We start from the raw sequence: 18,422 nt of genomic DNA on the forward strand, positions 1-18,422 counted from the left end.
AATTAGTCATTTGTTCTAGGATGTCATCTCTGTCATTATAGAAATGAAATCCCCCAAGTTAAACCCTTCATCAGTGCCTTCCCAAACTGATTCCCTCTTTCCACTGAGCCCATCTCTATTAGTAGCAAACATGTATCTAGGATTAGAACACATTTTCTTTATGTTCTTTATTTTCTCCTTGGCCCTTTGGATAAGTCATCATTTTCTGATGAAATTTCTCCTCAATGGTTGTGGTGCCCATATGCTTCTCCTTGTGCACCCCCAAACCCTCACCCAAGCCTTGAAATGCTTCTGACCTTATCGTACTCTCCCATCCCCGCCACTGATCCTAGGCAGCAATTCCAGAGCAACCTTCTTTCAATAGCACTTTCATTATTTCATTTTCAAATTTTCTAGAGCATCATGGTCCCCAATTTACGTTATTTATTATCCTCTCTCAAACACATACCCTCAAGCCAGGAGTAGTAACGTGATTAAGACATGGCTGTTACCCTGAAGGAGCTTGGATTTCCTGTAGCAATTATAGTCCTTTCATCCCAGCACATGTTCATGCATTGCTTTGTATTGTTCATTCTTATTTCATAGGTAATAGACTTGTTCCATGGCTGGATTGTAAATGTCTTGAAGTTAGAGGCCATGACTTGTATTTTCTTTATTATATCGTACTTCTACTTAGATTGCTTTTGGTACTAGTACTTGTTCAGGAAAGACATGCTTGTGAATTGATGTAATGAGAAATTAAAAGTTTATTAAAACAATGTTGCTAGTTGCAGATATTAATAAATATATGCCTAACATTTGTTGTGAAAGCCATTTTTTCAATATAATTAGATATATTAGTATATTGTTTTCAAAATTAATTATGTGGATCTCAACTTAGCATTTTCTCTAGGAAGGATTTCTCTAATTCCTTAAATTTGAATTAGTAGCCCTTCTTTGATCTATCTCTCAATAGCAGCTGGGTCTGGACTCTATTCCAGCCCCATCGCACTAAAATTGCCTATTTCCTTTATTGCCGTTACTGAGCTATAAGCTATTTGAAGGGAGGACTATGTCTTATTTATTGTTTTACTATTAAGACTTCGTATAAAGGCTGGCACACTGTAATTCTCCAATAAATAGGAAAATAAATGATTTATTTGTTTGGTTTTATTTTAAATAAATTTGGATTACACAGAAAATAAAGTACACAAATAATTATAAAGAGCTGGATTATTCTGTAAAAATGACGCATAAAAAGTTTGCTCTGAAGTAGTTCATGAAACATGGCAAAAGTTAGGCTGAAAATGGAGCTCAGTAAATGTCTGTGTTTGTGTTTGTCTGTATGTTTATACATAAAATATATATGCACTTATATTTCAACAGTGCAAAACGTGCCCCAAAGATATTTACATAAAAATTATAATATATATAAAATCCAAATTATGGTTATTTAAAAAATTAATCAAAAATTATTATATAATTTTTAATTGTGAATTTTCTATGCCACTATACCAAGTATAAACTAATATCAGAAGAACCATTAGAATATTCAGAAATAGTTTTCTTAATTTACCTGCCTACACTTCAGGCTATTTGTTGATTTACTTGCATATAACAGGATTTCTCTGCAGCCTCAGTTCTAAATAAATGAAACTCACTTTGAATATTACTAATTATAGACAATACAGTAATAGATAATAGATCTATTTGCCAAATACTCTATTTTAGCCCCAATGACCTTGGAAAAGTAACATCGGGAAGTCCTGCTAAACAGAAGCAAAAACAATAATTTTTAAGTTTTTTACCTTGCAACTTATCTCACTCTTTTTTGCTGCATATCTGTATATTTTTCTGTTCTCTCTTTTTCCTTCTTTCTCTCCCTCTCTCATTCACACACACACACACACACACTGTACACACACACACATACTCTCTCACACACACAGTGCCACTAGTTCTAAAAAGTTTTGGAACTACCAATCAGCTTACTTCCTAGTCTTGACTTGGGTTTTCCTGGATCATCTCTTTGAGCGCTTATCTTGCTGTGTCTTGTGAACATGGATAACATTCAACTTTTATCCATCAATCTCGATTTGAATTGCATTTCTTACTTAGTGTTATTTTAAAGGCAAAAATGTTATTTTCATCCCAAATTCTTATTTATGAATTATCTATATTGATGAGCAATGCCCCAGTAATCACCCATTTCCCCAGAGAGAAAATCTGATTAATTACAGGCCATTCATTATCGTTCACACTGACACTTTAATTATTTTTCAGAACCTATGAAGTTTTATTTACAACTGATTAATCTGATACTTGTTCTTTTTATCAGGACTCACATACTCTTTCCACACTCTGGTATGTTCCCTACTTTCATCTCTCCAACTTTCCTCACTTCCACCATGCCTTAGGGTGGCTTCCAGGGTCATCCAGGAGTCCTGGCAGTAGTTTCCTTGGCCGTACCTACCAGGATGAGCTATTATATATGAAATAATATACAGGAAAATATTTCTGAGAATTAATGACATTCTTTCCTTTGGTGTTATTATCCATCATCTCTACTCTATGGATCTTCAGGCATATTTATTTCTAAAATGTTGGGATATATAAATCTCATTTCCTTTATATCTCATATTCAGATAACTCTACTAAACATTCTCCAGGAAACATGAGAGACCTTGGCTTTGGGCCAAATTTATTAGGTCTACCATGTTGTAGAACAATTATTCACATTGTAAAATGAAATCTGCCATTTTGGATGCTCTCATAGAGGCTAACACCCTTTGGGAGTCATGCTCCCTTTCTTAATGTTCCTTTTAAGAAAATAGATTGCAAGCAGCATAGTTAAACAGAACAAAGCATTTATTTCTTTTGAATATTGGCCAAAATACATTCCTAATCTGAATCTAAAATTTCAGGGTGGAAACTACCCAGTTCACTGACCAAAGACGTTATTTATGCCACATGTATGTAAATCCATAGGATTTCAGTAGAAGAGACGGAAATCATTTCCTGAGAATCAGTGTGGTTGCTTAGAAAGTGCTATAATATTGCAACAGTTTTGTACATGAATCATCAAATCTGTCAATATGCATTTGTTTCCTGATCTTGTATATTCTCTATTATAACTGTTCATGAGACCTAATTATTTTCAGGGTACTTTTTCTTTTCCCCCTAAAGAAATGATCAAGAAAAAGAACCCTGTTTATAACATGTTAAATCTTTATCTTGTTTATTTTTATCAACAGAGTGTAAGACATGTCTATGGATAACCCTGCAGGAGTCAAAAGCCTGTGGCAGGTTTTACAGAATCATCTGCTACCTCCTGAGCTAGGAGGATTTTGAGGACAGAGCTCAGGAAGTTGCCATGGCTTGGGGCAAAGCAGGCTTTTGCAGATAAATCTTAAGTCCCAGATTCTACCTTTTGGAGCCAGATATCTTTTTGTGGATTAATTAATACTTGTGAGGTCTTTGAGCATGAAAGACATTGTGAGAATACAGTGTTTTCTCATTTTAAAACAAAGGACAGAGACTTTGGGGGAATAATTCTATTGATCAAGCTGGGCTTTCCTTAAACTGCTGAAAAACTCCAAAAGCTCTTTAGTCTTTCAAAAGTCTACTTGGGTAAGACAAAATTAGATTTTTTTGAAATATCCTTCCAGATCTTCAAGCTGTTAATAATGAGTCATGTAACAATAATAAGTTATATAATTTAATAATGCTAATAGAAACCATTTCTAAGTTTTCATTATTTCGTATCCCTTTCCTTTTCTCAATTCAAGTATTTGTTGAGTATATTAATTCAAGTATTTGTTGAGGCCTTCACTGTGCTAGGCTAGGAGTATGTGATAATATGCTAACTGGCCATGGCCTTTTCTAGAGAAGCATTCAGTCTAGGGATGAACAGAAGTGTTAAATAAAGAAAGGCATAATTCTATAAGTGCAAATTACAAAATGTGCTATGATAAAAGAAAAACAAGTTTCTGTGAGAACGTATACTGGATTAAGTAGTCATACGTGGATTCTTTGAAATGGCCAGTTAACTTAAGATTTTGCAAGATTGATAGAGTTTGCCAAGCAAAGAACTGGAAGAAAGAAGAATGTTGAAGCAGAAAGAAACAAGTGCAAAGGTCACCAGGTCGGAACAAAGTTGTTACACCTGAAAAACTGCAAGAATTCCATAGCAGCCAGAATATCATGAACAAGGGAAAAGAGTCACGGGTTTTGAGAGAGAGGCAGTGCCCAGATTGCAAAGGGCCTTGAAGTGATGGTAAGAAGTTCAGAAGCCATTGAACACAGAAACAAATGACAATACCTCTCCCATCCAGCCCCACATTTGAAATCCATTTAACTGTAGAGTAGAGTAAAAGAACACACACAACAGCAACAATAAAGGCTATTAACATTGAGCAATCCTTTCTTCCCCACTGCCTAGACTGAAATTAGGTTATAACACAGAAATTGAATTACACTAATAAGTTGCCCAGACAGTAACCAGGAAGGCCATTCTCACTGAAGTCCAATGACAGGCAAAGAACGAGGAACATATTTACATCAAAGACACAGAGAAATAGAATTCAGGGGAGAAGAAGAGAGAGCGATGGTGGGTGGAAGTTGGGTGGTGCATGAGGGAGGGAGAGGTGAGCTGTAATAAAAGTCTCCAGAAGACTGAAGAAAGTTCTTGAGATACAAACGGGGTGCCTTCCTCAGCCCATTTCCCAAACAGAACCTGGATTCCTTGGTGGTGACCAAATGAAACACACTGGTTGCCAGATGAAAGATTCAGAAAAAAAGTCTTATGGGGGCTCTTAAACATCAAATAACAGCATTTTCAAAATGACATTTTGATAAGTTAGGGGTGAATAAATCAGAGACATGCAGATAAAATTTCCCTTGAAATACACAGAGGTTTAACATGATGGGGAAAAGCACTTGGCAAAACATAATATGTGCTTTGCCAAACCTAACATTTGAAAAATGGTTTAAGACATTCAGCATAATCCCAAAGCTGGACATGTTGTCTTATCCTAAGTGAGAGAAAGAGAGGGAGGTTACCCATGAAAGCATTGCTCAACAAACGTATTAAAGAATGTAAATAAGTTGAAATGAGTAAACCATGCCTAACCCTGAAATCAAATTTCATGCTGAAATCAAACCTGCTTATCAAGGACCTCTTTGAGAATTCCTGGTAACTTCTTTCTGGACACCACTCATGTATGACCCGGAACCATTCTTCTTTGCTTTTCTTCCACTCGTCTTCACATGCAATCATTGCATCCAACTTTAGATATTTGGTTTACTACTTCTTAAAAATGTGCACACACAGTAAATTATGTATTTACATCAGACAAAAACATCATACTGAATCTCTAAAGGCATAACATTTCCTTCTTGAGCTGTATTTAAGGCAGTTCTAAAATTAAGACTTTTTAAAATGTTTAAAAACTATTAGTACTTTATATGATGTACAGATAAGCTGGAGTTTTAAGGTATTTTTTCTGCTTTTGATTCTGTTCTTAATGGATTATGCCCACTGTGAGTTCACTGATAATGAGCAAATCAAATATAGCATGAATAGCAGAGCCAGTATAAGAACAAGTGAATATTGGGAAGAAAATGTAAGCAATGAGTTCCAAAGAGAAAGAGTGCAACCTAAAAACAAAGTAAAAAAATAATAATAAAAGCAATAGAAAAAAGAAAGGCAGATAGGGTAGGTATTTCTATGGATAGTGGAGAAGCAAAAAATGGCAGGGGTGGGGGGGATTTAAGAAGGAAAGTGAAGCATCATTTGGGGGTAAAATAATGTAATCAAATGTGTCCTCATTCTGTGCTCTTTAATAGAAATCATTGAAACAGACAAGATTAACAGCAAAGTACTATGATCTATTAAAAGTTCAGAGAAAGTATAGCAGCTGCCTCATTATTAAATAGGAAAATAATTAAATGCTAAATCTGCTTGATAATTATAGCGGCCCGGGGTTGTAGTTATAGAGGAATGATGCAGAGTTCTTTTAGAGAGAGGTCAGTCAGTCACACAGAAGGTTTCATAGGGTGATGCTACTTTAAAGGGATCATCTCAGTTTAGGCCTGGGGCCTGTCTCAGCATTGTGGATCCAGAAAAAAAATCATATTTATCATCATTATTAGTGTTTACTGAGATGATGATCCCTTGAGTCTATCTCACAGTACATAATAGGGAATATTCTGATACTATTTAAGACACCCGCTTTCTATATCGAAGGACCTAAGAAGCTGAATTAGGATTCAGATGGTTGCCAATGAGCACATTCTCAGAACAAAGGGGAAGAGAACAATAACTTAAATACATCAGCAGAGAAAATGTTATGAGGCATAAAGGACATGTGGTTCTGGTATTAAAAGTCAAACCCTTCTCATCAAAATCTGGTAAAAGTTGTAGATTAAGTTTATTTCCATTTATAAACAGAAAGGGTTATTTTAACAGAACCTTTTGGTGTAATGGTGTAGATGAAAGTCTATTATTTGCAACTGTATCTGAGAGCAACATGAAGCCTTCTCACAAGAAACAAAACAAAACAAAACAAAACTACAGTGTCTGTATGTACAGTTTACAGGCTAGTCTTTCTGCCATGATTGTTACCTTTAATCAAAGGTTGTCTTCTGCTCTGCTCTCTTGTCTGTCACCTCCAACATAGGTTGATAAACAGGTGCTATCTGGGCATCCCACTGCCATTCATTCTTCTCATCTGTATCGCAGCACGGCTGTTTCTGCCGAGCACTTCCTCAATGCTTGCAGGCTGGCTGGCATCCAATCTGAACAAATTGCTGATCTTTCCAACCATTTAGTGTTAAATAGGGCTTCTAAGGAACATTGGACAAATAGCTCAAGAAGCCAGATTTAACATCTAAAGATTGGTTGACATTTCTTAAGTATACATAGTTAGGGACTGCTACTACTTTAAAGAACTTCAACTCGGCCTAGAATTTGGCGTGTAGTATCCTAAACTTAGACCTAAAGCTGTAAGTAATTTTGTAAATTACTGGAGACAAGACTATCTGCGCTCTAGATGACCAGCATGCTCAACTGGAATGAATAGATCATTGTTCCTTCAAACCATGGGATTAACATTGAGTAGGAATCATTATTAGTGTAATCAATACAGTATCATATATAAACCCACATGCAAAATGCATAGCAATCTTCTGCTTGCCCTAATACTTCTTTCCATACACTATGATACTCCCAGAATAATTGATTCCTGGTGCCTGAAACATGGTGACGTATTTCAAACTATGATGACAAGGAATAGTAAAGTAATTAATCGTACGTCATGGAAGCTTCACTTGCCAGCATGAAACCTTTTACAATGAATGCAGTGCTTTCAGTGCAGAAAGCATAATTGGAATTTTCTATCCGGGCTACAAGATGGCCTGAGTCTGCGAGATAATTTAAGCGGGGCATGGTATCCAGTCCCCCAAAAAGAGGAACAGGAATATCTTGAGAATGAACTCCCAGGAGTTTAAGCCTCAAGAGGATTAAAATTGTCCTGTTAATCTTTGCAGCTCTATTGTAAGTAGAAAAACTGGCATTTAGAGGAAAGAAGTGTTATTAAAAATGTGTTGAAAAGAATGAATTAAGTGTACATCAAGTATGAAAAAGACAATGAAAGGGCCGGGTGCGGTGGCTCATGCCTGTAATCCCAGCACTTTGGGAGGCCGAGAAGGGTGGATCACCTGAGGTCAGGAGTTCGAGACCAGCCTGACCAACATTGAGAAACACTGTCTCTGCTGAAAATACAAAATTAGCCGGGCATGGTGGCACATGCCTATAATCCCAGCTAATCGGGAGGCTGAGGCAGGAGAATTGTTTGAACCCGGGAAGAGGAGGTTGCGGTAAGCTGAGATCACGCCATTGCACTCTAGCCCAGGCAACAACAGCGAAACTCTATCTCAAAACAAATAAAATAAAGAAGATGAAGGAAAATAAACACCTGATCTCTGAAGTGAGAATGTGTGCACAGGGGTAGGACATATACTACATGTAGAAATGTGCATGTAAACATTTAACAAATATGCATGGTGGTAGCAAGTGTAGTAGGTAATAGAACATAGCAGAAGCATTATTAGCTTCTTCTAATGACATGGAAGGCAGCCTGGACTTTGGAAAATGATATAAGAGAAGTAACTAACTTGCTATTCGGTTCTTCCTCATTTTTCCTGGGACCTCTGTATGGTCATTCCTGAAAAGTCTGTTGCATTGATCCAAGACCATGGAACTGACTCAGTCATTGATGACATTCATGTCACATTTATTGAGTCTTAACTTGAGAAATCCAGCCCTTGGCATCAATCTCAAGTATTCCGGGAAAAGTCCTGCAGTGTCTGAGGAAATATTACTTATGTATTCAAGGAAAGAGAATTCTATTATGTACACCTTGAACCCATTTATGTTGATTTCTCCCTGTAAGAGTATTAACTTTTTCCTTTCACATTTCCTATCTCTTTTAGAGAAATTTTCATCAATAATTTATCTTTGTGGGTAGCAAATGTCTACCGAGGTGTCTTTTGTGAATTTTTGGAAAAAACATCTGGGGCTATATTTTTAGCTGAGAACACATGCATCAATTTTTATGATGGGTTGATAGGTTTTGTAGTTTTTTGGTAGATAAAATCCAGGTTTTGGGGTAACTGTTAATCAGAAGAAAGCTTAAATAAAACGATACATTTTTCTATGGTTACGTAACAAAATTTCTCAGTATGCCTTCCTAAAGAAAGGGACCTCCTCTGTGGTGCTAACTGCTATTGAAAACATCTTTCTTCCAAACATTTGTGGATACCAATGATACCCAGAGTTAAACACTACATTTATTATATGGATTTTACGAGGTAGACAAATAAAATTCCCTGGCATCAAGAAAAAGGGACAGTATACATAGAATAAAATGTGGCAAAAGCAAATGAATAGATGTATACAAATACAAAAACAAAAAGGCACCAGTGAATACCATAGTTCTCAAAATTATCCAAGAAAGCTTCCTTAGATGCTTTAGACTTGTGGAAAGCATGGTGAAGTAAAAGAAACTTTCTGGATATGGAGATAAGTAAAAAACATTTTGGCTATCTTTTGCATAAATCATCATCATTATTATCTCTATCATTATTTATTTAGTCAAAATTGTATTCATCAAATGCATTTTAAAACTAAGTCCTGTGCTATGTATTAGGAATAAAACAAGGCAGAAAAACTCTCACCTATATCAGAGTAGACATGTAACCAGTGAAATTTTCGTGATTTGGAACAACTTGTTTACCTCTAAATGTCTCTTCCTTTCACTTGTAATATTGAAGATAAATTTTTTGGCTTGCCCAGTTTACTATAAATATGTAAATAAACATTTAAATATTCATTCATTTACTTATTAGTTCAAACAATTTTATTATTTTGACTATTGGTACTACCAAAATATTCCAGAAGCTAGGAATGCAGGTGTAAAAGGTACACAGTTTTTTGCCTTTGATGGACTCACGGCACATCATTTGCATGCAAGCACAGACAAATAAGCAGACATTTACAACATGATCTCATATGTGCTGTCACAGTGATAATGGCAAACTGAAAATGGAGATATAGGATAGTGCACCTAAAAGAGATGGCAGAAATCATGGAAAGACCCTCTAATAAAAAAAATACACATTAAAATTTGGTGTTCTGCTTATTTATTTTTTGAGATGGGGTTCTTGCTATGCTGCCCACGCTGGTGTCAAACTCCTAGGACCAACGGATTCTCCCACCCCAACCTCCCACATAGCTGCGATTATAGGCACTTGCCACCGCACCGAGTTTTACTAATTTAATTTTGAAGTAGATTAAATATACTTAAGACTTTTGTGAGATGAAGACATGGTCATGGTGGACTATTTCAGCTGGGGGGATAACATGGGGTAGCACTGAGGGAGCGTGGTCCTCTGATACTAGGCAGGTCAGGGCGAAGGGTGTGCGCAATTCACTAAGAGTGAAAGATGAAGGCTAATGATTTGGGATGGGGCATGTGAGGCAGACAGAGGAGGGTAGAAATAGGATGCTAAGAAATTAAAATACCTAGCATAGACTTTGGAGGGAGTCAACACATCACAATTTGCATTGTGCAAATTTATTTTGCCAAAAACTCCACAAACACTTCTGCAGAGTTATAATGACTTGTTGAATTTCCTTTAAGAAACTTGCAGCTCTATTAGAAATGAAAGCCAATACAGTATATGCAAATAGTAAAAGGAAGCAATCCTACATCATGAAAGAAGACAATGAGATACTGCTACTACAGGGTCTCTTGGCAATTGACCAGAATATATGAAATGTTGCTATTTTAAATGCCCTTCCATGATTCAACTAGCTCAGTCACCTGGTCCCACTGAGGTCTTCCTTTATCCTGGCTTCAGAAGGTACACGGGGAGGCTTGAGAAGAAGAACTTTTCTAAGAATACTTGGTAAAATAAACGAAGGCTTTCAATTTGTCTTTCTTTTACCATTTGTAATCAATTTTTTAAGCAAGTGACTCCAATGCCCAGAAAGCAAAGTCAATAAAGGTGTATCACTATCTAACAAATCATTCACATTCCTCTTCATAATCTATCTTTTAGATATGTAACAGCTTGTAATGACTATGAGTTTGCAGGCAGTTCCCATAAGCTATACATGCATTATTAATAAAGTTCTATGACTGAAAACTTCCATCACTGCAATGACTCTTGAAAAGCATAGGTTTATTCAAACCAACAATGCATAGTAGTTTGTCATAGTTTTAACATATGCGTTCTTCTTGCAGATGGTTGAAAAAGAAGGTTATCTGCAAAAAGCTAAAATTGCAGATGGAGGAAAGAAACTAAGGTAACAAAATTCTTTAATGCACTTTTATATAACTACGCTGGTTCTTCATATGCTCAACTTGTGCCATTGTTATTGTTTGGAATGCAAGGCCCTATGGTACCAGACAAGAACAGTCTCCTCTGCTACCACTATAATCAACATTATTTTTAATGTAATTGCAGTTGTTAAAGAAAGGAACTACATTCTATATTGTTGAACAGAATATATTAATGAGGTGCTTTTTGTCCTCCTTGGACTTGAACTCATAAAACACTGAAAATAATTAAGATAATGGATTGTAATTTCTGTGATTGAAATATTAGAGAATGAATGCATTCATTCACAATATATGAAAGTCTCCATACAATACCTTGTGAGAGTAATTTCTTGAAGGATGGAGGATTTGAACTACTTTTGTAGCTCAAAATAGAAATTGATAAAGTAAAAGTAACAAATACAGAGGTGAGACAAATTTGAAAAGGGAATAAGAACTCTTCGGACAACAACAACAGCAACAAAAATCTTGAAGAAAAAAAGTATGGTTGATAGGAGGTTAAAGAAAGATGATAATTGTGTTGTATATACAGTATGTTTATAAATAATCACCTCCATTTTAGAATTTTTGCTATTTCTCATATTGGTTCTGTTACATACTTAGCTTTGTGCTGGATGATACGCAAGCTACCAAATTTGTAGAAAATGCTCAAATTGAGATGCAAGGCATTTACTCTTAAATGTATTACTAACAATTAAAATTATATAGGATAAATGTGCTAATTAGCTACACAATGGGACACCTGTTAGTTGTATAATACAATTCATTACTAGAATGACACTCTGGTCAACACTAGAGAATAAAGTCTGCTTTTGTTTGATGGCTATAATGAATTTTCTATATATTTATTTAAACAAAGTGAAATTGGTTGTGGGGGGAATCATCCATAATTTCACCACTTAAAATAGCTATTTCGGTTGTAAATAACAAGCTCTATTTTCTCTCCATAGTGTGTCTGATTCTGGGATAGTGGACAGGGCCTTAAATCTTTGCCTGGACTATTTTTCTGGAGTGGCCCTGCAGCCACCCTCCCTTGAAGGGTTCAGGAGACAGATGCACAGGAGACAAAATCAAATGCAAAGTTGCTTATAAACGTGTTTGTACTCTGTTTTATTATTTCACTTTGCATACCATTATGCATTCTTTCAGCCTTTTTTCCACTTAAAGTTATATGTTTTAGTTTTCCTTTTTGTTTTGTTGTTGTGGTGGTTATTGTTACCCCAGGTGCACAGAATTGAGTTGATTATATCCTTCAGTTTGCGGCCTTGTGCTATCATCATTCTGGGCAAGAGCCCTAGCTGGTTTTATTTTATTTTTAGTCTCTAATCCTTGTTTCAATCCCCTGTAGACATTCATTTTAATGTATTTAATGCATGTTTATCAAACTCATTCTCCATATATGTCTATATTTAGCTGTATATGCGGCATTCAAAAAAATAGTGTATAGTTGTGTATGTGTGAGTGTGTTCTATATAGCATAAATATTTTTGTATCATAAACCTTATTATGTTTCTTACTACTTTCATTCCATGTTAGCTCTTGGGCAGCTTTCTATGGTGCTATACAGACATGCCTCTCTTAATGATGGAGATATGTCCTGAGAGATGCATCCTTAGGTGATTTAATCATCATGTGAGCATCATAGAGTGCACTACACAAGCCTAGATGGTACATGATATAGCCTATTGCTCCTAGGCTACAAACATTTACAGCATGTTGCTGTGCTGAATACTGTAGGCAATTGTAACATAATGGTATTTGTATATCTAAACATACCTAAACATGGAAACAGTAATGCATTCTGCTATGACGTTATGAAGAATACCATGTCACTAGGCAATAGGAATTTTTCAGCTTCATTACAATCTCATAGGACTAATATCTATATGTCGTCCTCTGTGGATTAAAACATTTTTATGCAGTGCATGAACGTCTTTAAATCTAGTTCGTTTCTTCCAATTGCTGGCCGCTTCGCCATCGTTTATGTATAGTCATGTGCCACATGGTGGCATTTTGATCAGCGATGGACAACATATACAGCTGTAGTCTCATAAGATTATAAAACTGATGCCTACTGTACCTTCTCTGTGGTTAGATACGTTTAGATACACAAATACTTACCACTATGTTACAATTGCCTACAATATTCAGTACAGTAACATGCTGTACAGGTTTGTAGTCTAGAAGCAATAGGCTACGCCATACAACCTAGTGTGTGGTAGGCTTTACCATGTAGATTTGTATAAGTACACTCTATGATGTTTGTACAGTGACACAATCACCTAATGACACACTTCTCAGAATATATCCTCATCTTTCATTGAAGCATGACTGTATACGAATTTTTACTTACCAAATCTCCCCAGCTGTGGACATCTAAGTTGCCTCTAACTCCTTTCACTCCAAACAACATTTCAATAAATCACACATATATGTTTCCTTTGAACCTGTTAGGAATTTTCTCAGGGGAATCTTTCCAGGAGTACAGGATTGCTCAGTGGTAAGTCGCACACATTTGTAAATCTACTGGTTACTGTTGCCACACTTTCTCCTGAATGAGTGCCCCAAATCACACCAGTTCAATGTAAAATATAGAAGGGATTCTATTTTCCACAATTTTATCAGCAGAAGCATTATCCAATCTAATTATCCATACAACATTACCTTAATGTTGCTTTTATTTGTGTTTCACTGATAGGTATTGAAGTTGAGGATCACTTTATCTCTTTAGAGCCATTCAGGTTCTGCATTCTGATTCTATTAATAAACTTTGACTATTTTCTATTGAGTTTCCTGCTTTTATATTCAATAATTTGAGGAAACTCATAGTATATTTGAGATAATAATGCTTTGTCAATTTTACATGTTGTACATAACCCCTCCAAGTTTATGGGGCTTATTTTGTTTTTATTGTAAATACTTTACAAACTGAACATTGTATACATAATCACCATGTTTAAGAACATGATATCCCATTATATTGATGGGCTATAATATGCCAAATCATCCCTACCTCTTTTTATACTTGATTTTTAAGCTGAGTCTGGTTTTATATTAAAAGTTATTATTACAATAATTCTCCTATTGCTTGTCAATTTTTCTTTTATATTTTTGTCTGTTTCTTGAGACAGGATCTCACTGTGTCACCCAGGCTGGAGTGCAGTGGTGCCAGCCTCCTCTACCCCCACCCATCCACTCACCTTATGCGGGGTTAAACGAGTAGCTAGGACCACAGGTACACACCACCGCAGCCAGCTTTTTTTTTTTTTTTTTTTTTTGTTTTTTTTTTTTTTTGTATTTTTAGTAGAGACCTGGGTCTCACCATGCTGCTCAGAATGGTCTGGAACCCCTGGGCTCAAGAGATTTACCCACCTTGACCTTACAATGTGTTGGAATTACAGATGTGAACTATAGCACCGGGCCCTCTTTTATATTTTCTAAAGACAAATGCTAAGCCTGGGTTACTTGATCGAATCACATGACCATTTTAAATGAATCTTAGTATGCATTGCCATATTGCCTACTCAAGGAGTGTATATGCTTTTATCACTAGCAACAAAAATGGTCAGTTTAGTCATAACCTTGAAGAATTATGTATCTTTTATCCTGTTGATAATTTAGTACTAATAAATAATATAACATACTATAATTTATGCATCTTATGTAAAATTTGATAGCCTTTGTTTCATTTATCCAGGACCTTTATATCTTTTATAAATTTTAATGAATTAATAAGCAATATTAATAGATGCTTACTCTATCAAGCACCTGGCTGAATCCTTTATCAGTAATACTTACATGATACTACAATATAGACTCTATTATTGCATCCTATTGTATAAATGGAGAAACTCAGTCAACAGTATTAACCTCTTATTTCTCCCAAATCTTATTTTATATATAGTTAGTATCACAGAATTTAGCCCTGACCTCTGCTTGAAACACGTTTGCTTTATCTCTCTTGCTTAAAGCTATTTGAGCCTAAGGAGCAAAAATAGTCCTTTTATTTCATGCCATCAACAGTACCAGGGACTTCAATTGTCACTTAATAAGTATTATTTTATTAATTTCTATCAAGTTTTCTACTTATAAATCCATAATAGATCGCCATACTTTGTATTGTCTTCTTATTTTCCTTCTTTCTCTTCTTTTTTTATGTGTCTTTATTTGTCTGTTTAATGTATTTTCTCTTTCTCTCAAAGAAAATTTAACTTATCTCTGAATATGAGCAGGAGATGATAAAAGGAAAGATAACTTACTGGCTATAATTGACATTCATAACAGGCCATACATTTAGCCTTGTTTTGAAATGAGGTTATACACATTTCCCCAGTGATACACTGACAGGCTTGAAAGCAGAATACATTCAGCATTCACTTTAATTTTTAATTGTGGACACTGAAACTATGCCTCAGCTTTTCTGATGAAGCATAGGAATTTCTTCATTTGGGGAATTCCGTCCCCAAACCTGTAAGTAACCCTGGCTTCTCTGAAACCCTGTGACACCTTAGTAAAAGGTTATTTTCAATGCTTACACTTACAAAAGGCACCTGACAATATGTTTATGAAGTTTCAACACCTCAAACTTGCTTCTCCCTCGTTTCAACACCTCAAACTTGCTTCTCCCTCGGCACCTAGGTCTTCCCATCATCAGCGCCTGTGTGGCTCTGCACATCTTACCACAACATAGAGTCACATTCTTCTCTCCTTAGATGGGCACAGAAAGATATACCTGGGGGTGAAAATATGGCCAGAAGATGGCTATGAAAAGAAATGCAGAAAAAAAAAAAAAAAAAGATTGTGCAGTGGTTACGTCTACTAGTGCCTGCTTTCATCCTAGGGCCCACAGCTGCTAGGCCTTCTGTTGGGTTTTTGTTTGGTTTAACAATTGTTATTCAGAATGGACTTTCTTTGGAATGTGAGACTAAGGTGTGCTCCTAACATGATCATATTTTTTCTTTAGTACTTTCTTCTCAGTGTCACAATAAATTCTTCCAGGCTGAATCTGTCTTTCTTCATTTTCTTGCAATACTGACAGAGATGGGTATTTTTACACCTCAGTGTCTTTTTGACCCACATTTTAGCAGTCATAAATTACAAGATGCTTAGAATATGAGACAGAAGAAATAAGTTCCTAGACCAACCAGTTTGAGTGAGTCTGTACATTTAACAGTGTCTGAGTGATTTTGCGGTAAATCAGTCAGGGACACTAGAATAAATTACTTTCACTCCCATCAGTGGTGCGGAATCAAGTCAAATCCAGCATGACCACGTTAGGTAACAAAGGCAGATGGCCCAAATAAGAGAAACTGAAATTTGTCAAGGAACCTCACATATATTTTCTTCTGACTTTTTGGTTTGTCACTCTGTCGTTACCTAAAGAAGGCAAAAGAAAGGTAAGCGTAGGATATAAAGCTTTTGGTGTTTAGAGCAAATGAACGTGTTAAAGCTGGAGTTTAAGCTAACAGATTCTTATAATGGTAATGAATATTTTAAGATCCGTTTTTTTCATCAAGCATTTTCCAGATAAGCTGTTACAATCAAAGTTGCTGTTATTATGTGCTGCCATCCGGTGTCCATTTTGTAGAATGCCAAGCCGATGGCTTTGTTGAGTTTTTGTTTTTGTTTTTGTTTTGGGGGTGTTTTGTTGTTGTTGTTGCTGCTGCTGCTGTTGTTTGGGCTTTGATTTTGCTTCTGTACATCTATTTGTCTGCTTGGTTTTTTTGCATTTTCCAACTTCACAATTCAGGATTTGCTTTAGGAAAATTTTATGAAGTATTTCACTTGGATAAAGTGTCCCACCAATTGCATTAGTGGTACATAAATGCCCTTAAAGAAATTTAGTTCTCCCTACTTCCCAGTTGTAGTTAGAACCCTTTTTCCCCTTAGATGTAATTTGTTTTGTATGTCAAAAGATAAAATAAATACCTGCATTTCTGTTTTTGTTTTGTTTTGTTTTGAGACTGAGTCTCACTCTCTCACCCAGGCTGGAGTGCAGTGGCGCAATCTTGGCTCACTGCAGCCTCTGCCTCTCAGGTTTAATTGATTCTCCTGCAGCCTTCCAAGTAGCTGGGATTACAGGCACCTGCCACCATGCCTATTTAATTTTATATTTTTAATATACGGGGTTTTGCCATGTTGACCAGGCTGGTCTCGAACTCCTGACCTCAAGTGATCAACCTGCCTCAGCCTGTCAAAGTGCTGTGATTATAGGTGTGAGCCACCGTGTCTGGCTCGACACCTGCATTTCTTGCCACAGGATTTGTCTCCTGCATGGAATCACCAGGATCAAACCCTTACCTGATTGTTACCTGTAAATCCCTGTGGAAATTGGTGGTTGTCTCCCTTACTCTTGGCACTTTGGACTGTCTTACTAAAGTTAGATATTTCCTGAGCTGTGTATCTTAGTTACCTCTTTAGTCTATCCAACACCGTAATTTTTGTCCCTCTGTGGAAAAAATAGAAAACTATGCTCTCAAAGTTGTGATGCAGTGTGGAGGCACTGATTGATCAATGGGTGAATTTGCCTCCTGACCATCATGGTAGGGATGGAAGACAGGGATAAAGGGCTTGCAGTTCAGCATTGCAGGATAGCCCAGGTCAGGCTAAGACGTGGCTTTGCTCTAAAGAGAAAGAGATTCTAGTACTTCTATGACAACTCTTCCTTATCTCCCCTTCTTAGCTCCTTTCATGAGGCTCTCAGCTGGCATGCTCAGAGTGACTACAGAGAGAGCTGCATGCCACCTGCCTAGAGACCATGGAGACACTGGAGTGAGCAGGGTCCTGAATCCCATCTTCATGGCTTGTTTGCCCTTGGTTAGGATGCAGCCTTACTGGGCTTCAGTTTTCTCTTCTGTAATATGGGGGTATCCTAGACTCATTCAGAAGACTTGGTTTCCATGTTTATTGTCCATCTTCTTGTAGTTAGACATAAAATTTTTGAGGCATGTCTTATTTTTCCATCTCTATTCAGTCCTTAGAATTGTGTTTGGCATGTGGTAAATGTTTAATGGAGACTTGTGACCAGCTTAGTAATTAAATTCCATAGTGCATATAAAATGCCAGGTGGCATATAGAGCAGAAGTCAGTGCAAGCTCAGGGTGGGAAGCCCTCTGGAGAAAGCTCAGGTATTGACCACTAGAAGCATAAATTAGGAAAAAATATCCTATATCAGAAGTGTTCAATAGTTAAGAAAAAATAATACTAAGAATACTATATTAAAGCACTAAGAAACTAAAGAACAGAGAAAGGAAATGAAATTGTGTAGTCCTCGTTAATGAAGAACAGCAAACACAGAGCAGAAAACATCTAGATGTATGACCCTTCTGAAATTTGAAAGGCCATATGCTCTTTTACTCAAAAAATCTTTAATAATCACCTACTAAATGTCAAATAGTATGCCCAGTACTGGAAATGCTCTAAGAAGTTAGAGGTGCTTTCTACCTCTTTGTGGGAGCTTGGGGCAGAGAGAGACTTCCTAGTGTGAAAACTGTGTTTATCCTAGAAAATAGTCTATTTGCAAAGTTTCATCAGAAGCTG

General features: G+C 36.4%; 1 protein-coding gene across 2 annotated transcripts in view; it reads left to right on the top strand.

The window, feature by feature from the left end:
- The window catches only part of ARHGAP15 (Rho GTPase activating protein 15), a 630,028-nt gene that overhangs the window by 78,631 nt on the left and 532,975 nt on the right, over positions 1–18,422 (top strand). For both annotated transcript variants that reach the window (XM_023217490.1, XM_023217491.2), the window contains exon 4: positions 10,788–10,849. In XM_023217490.1, coding sequence (XP_023073258.1) covers positions 10,788–10,849 — 62 coding nt within the window. The remainder of the gene's footprint in view (positions 1–10,787; positions 10,850–18,422) is intronic.

Source organism: Piliocolobus tephrosceles, chromosome 11, assembly GCF_002776525.5.
Source record: "Piliocolobus tephrosceles isolate RC106 chromosome 11, ASM277652v3, whole genome shotgun sequence".
Lineage (NCBI taxonomy): Eukaryota > Metazoa > Chordata > Mammalia > Primates > Cercopithecidae > Piliocolobus > Piliocolobus tephrosceles.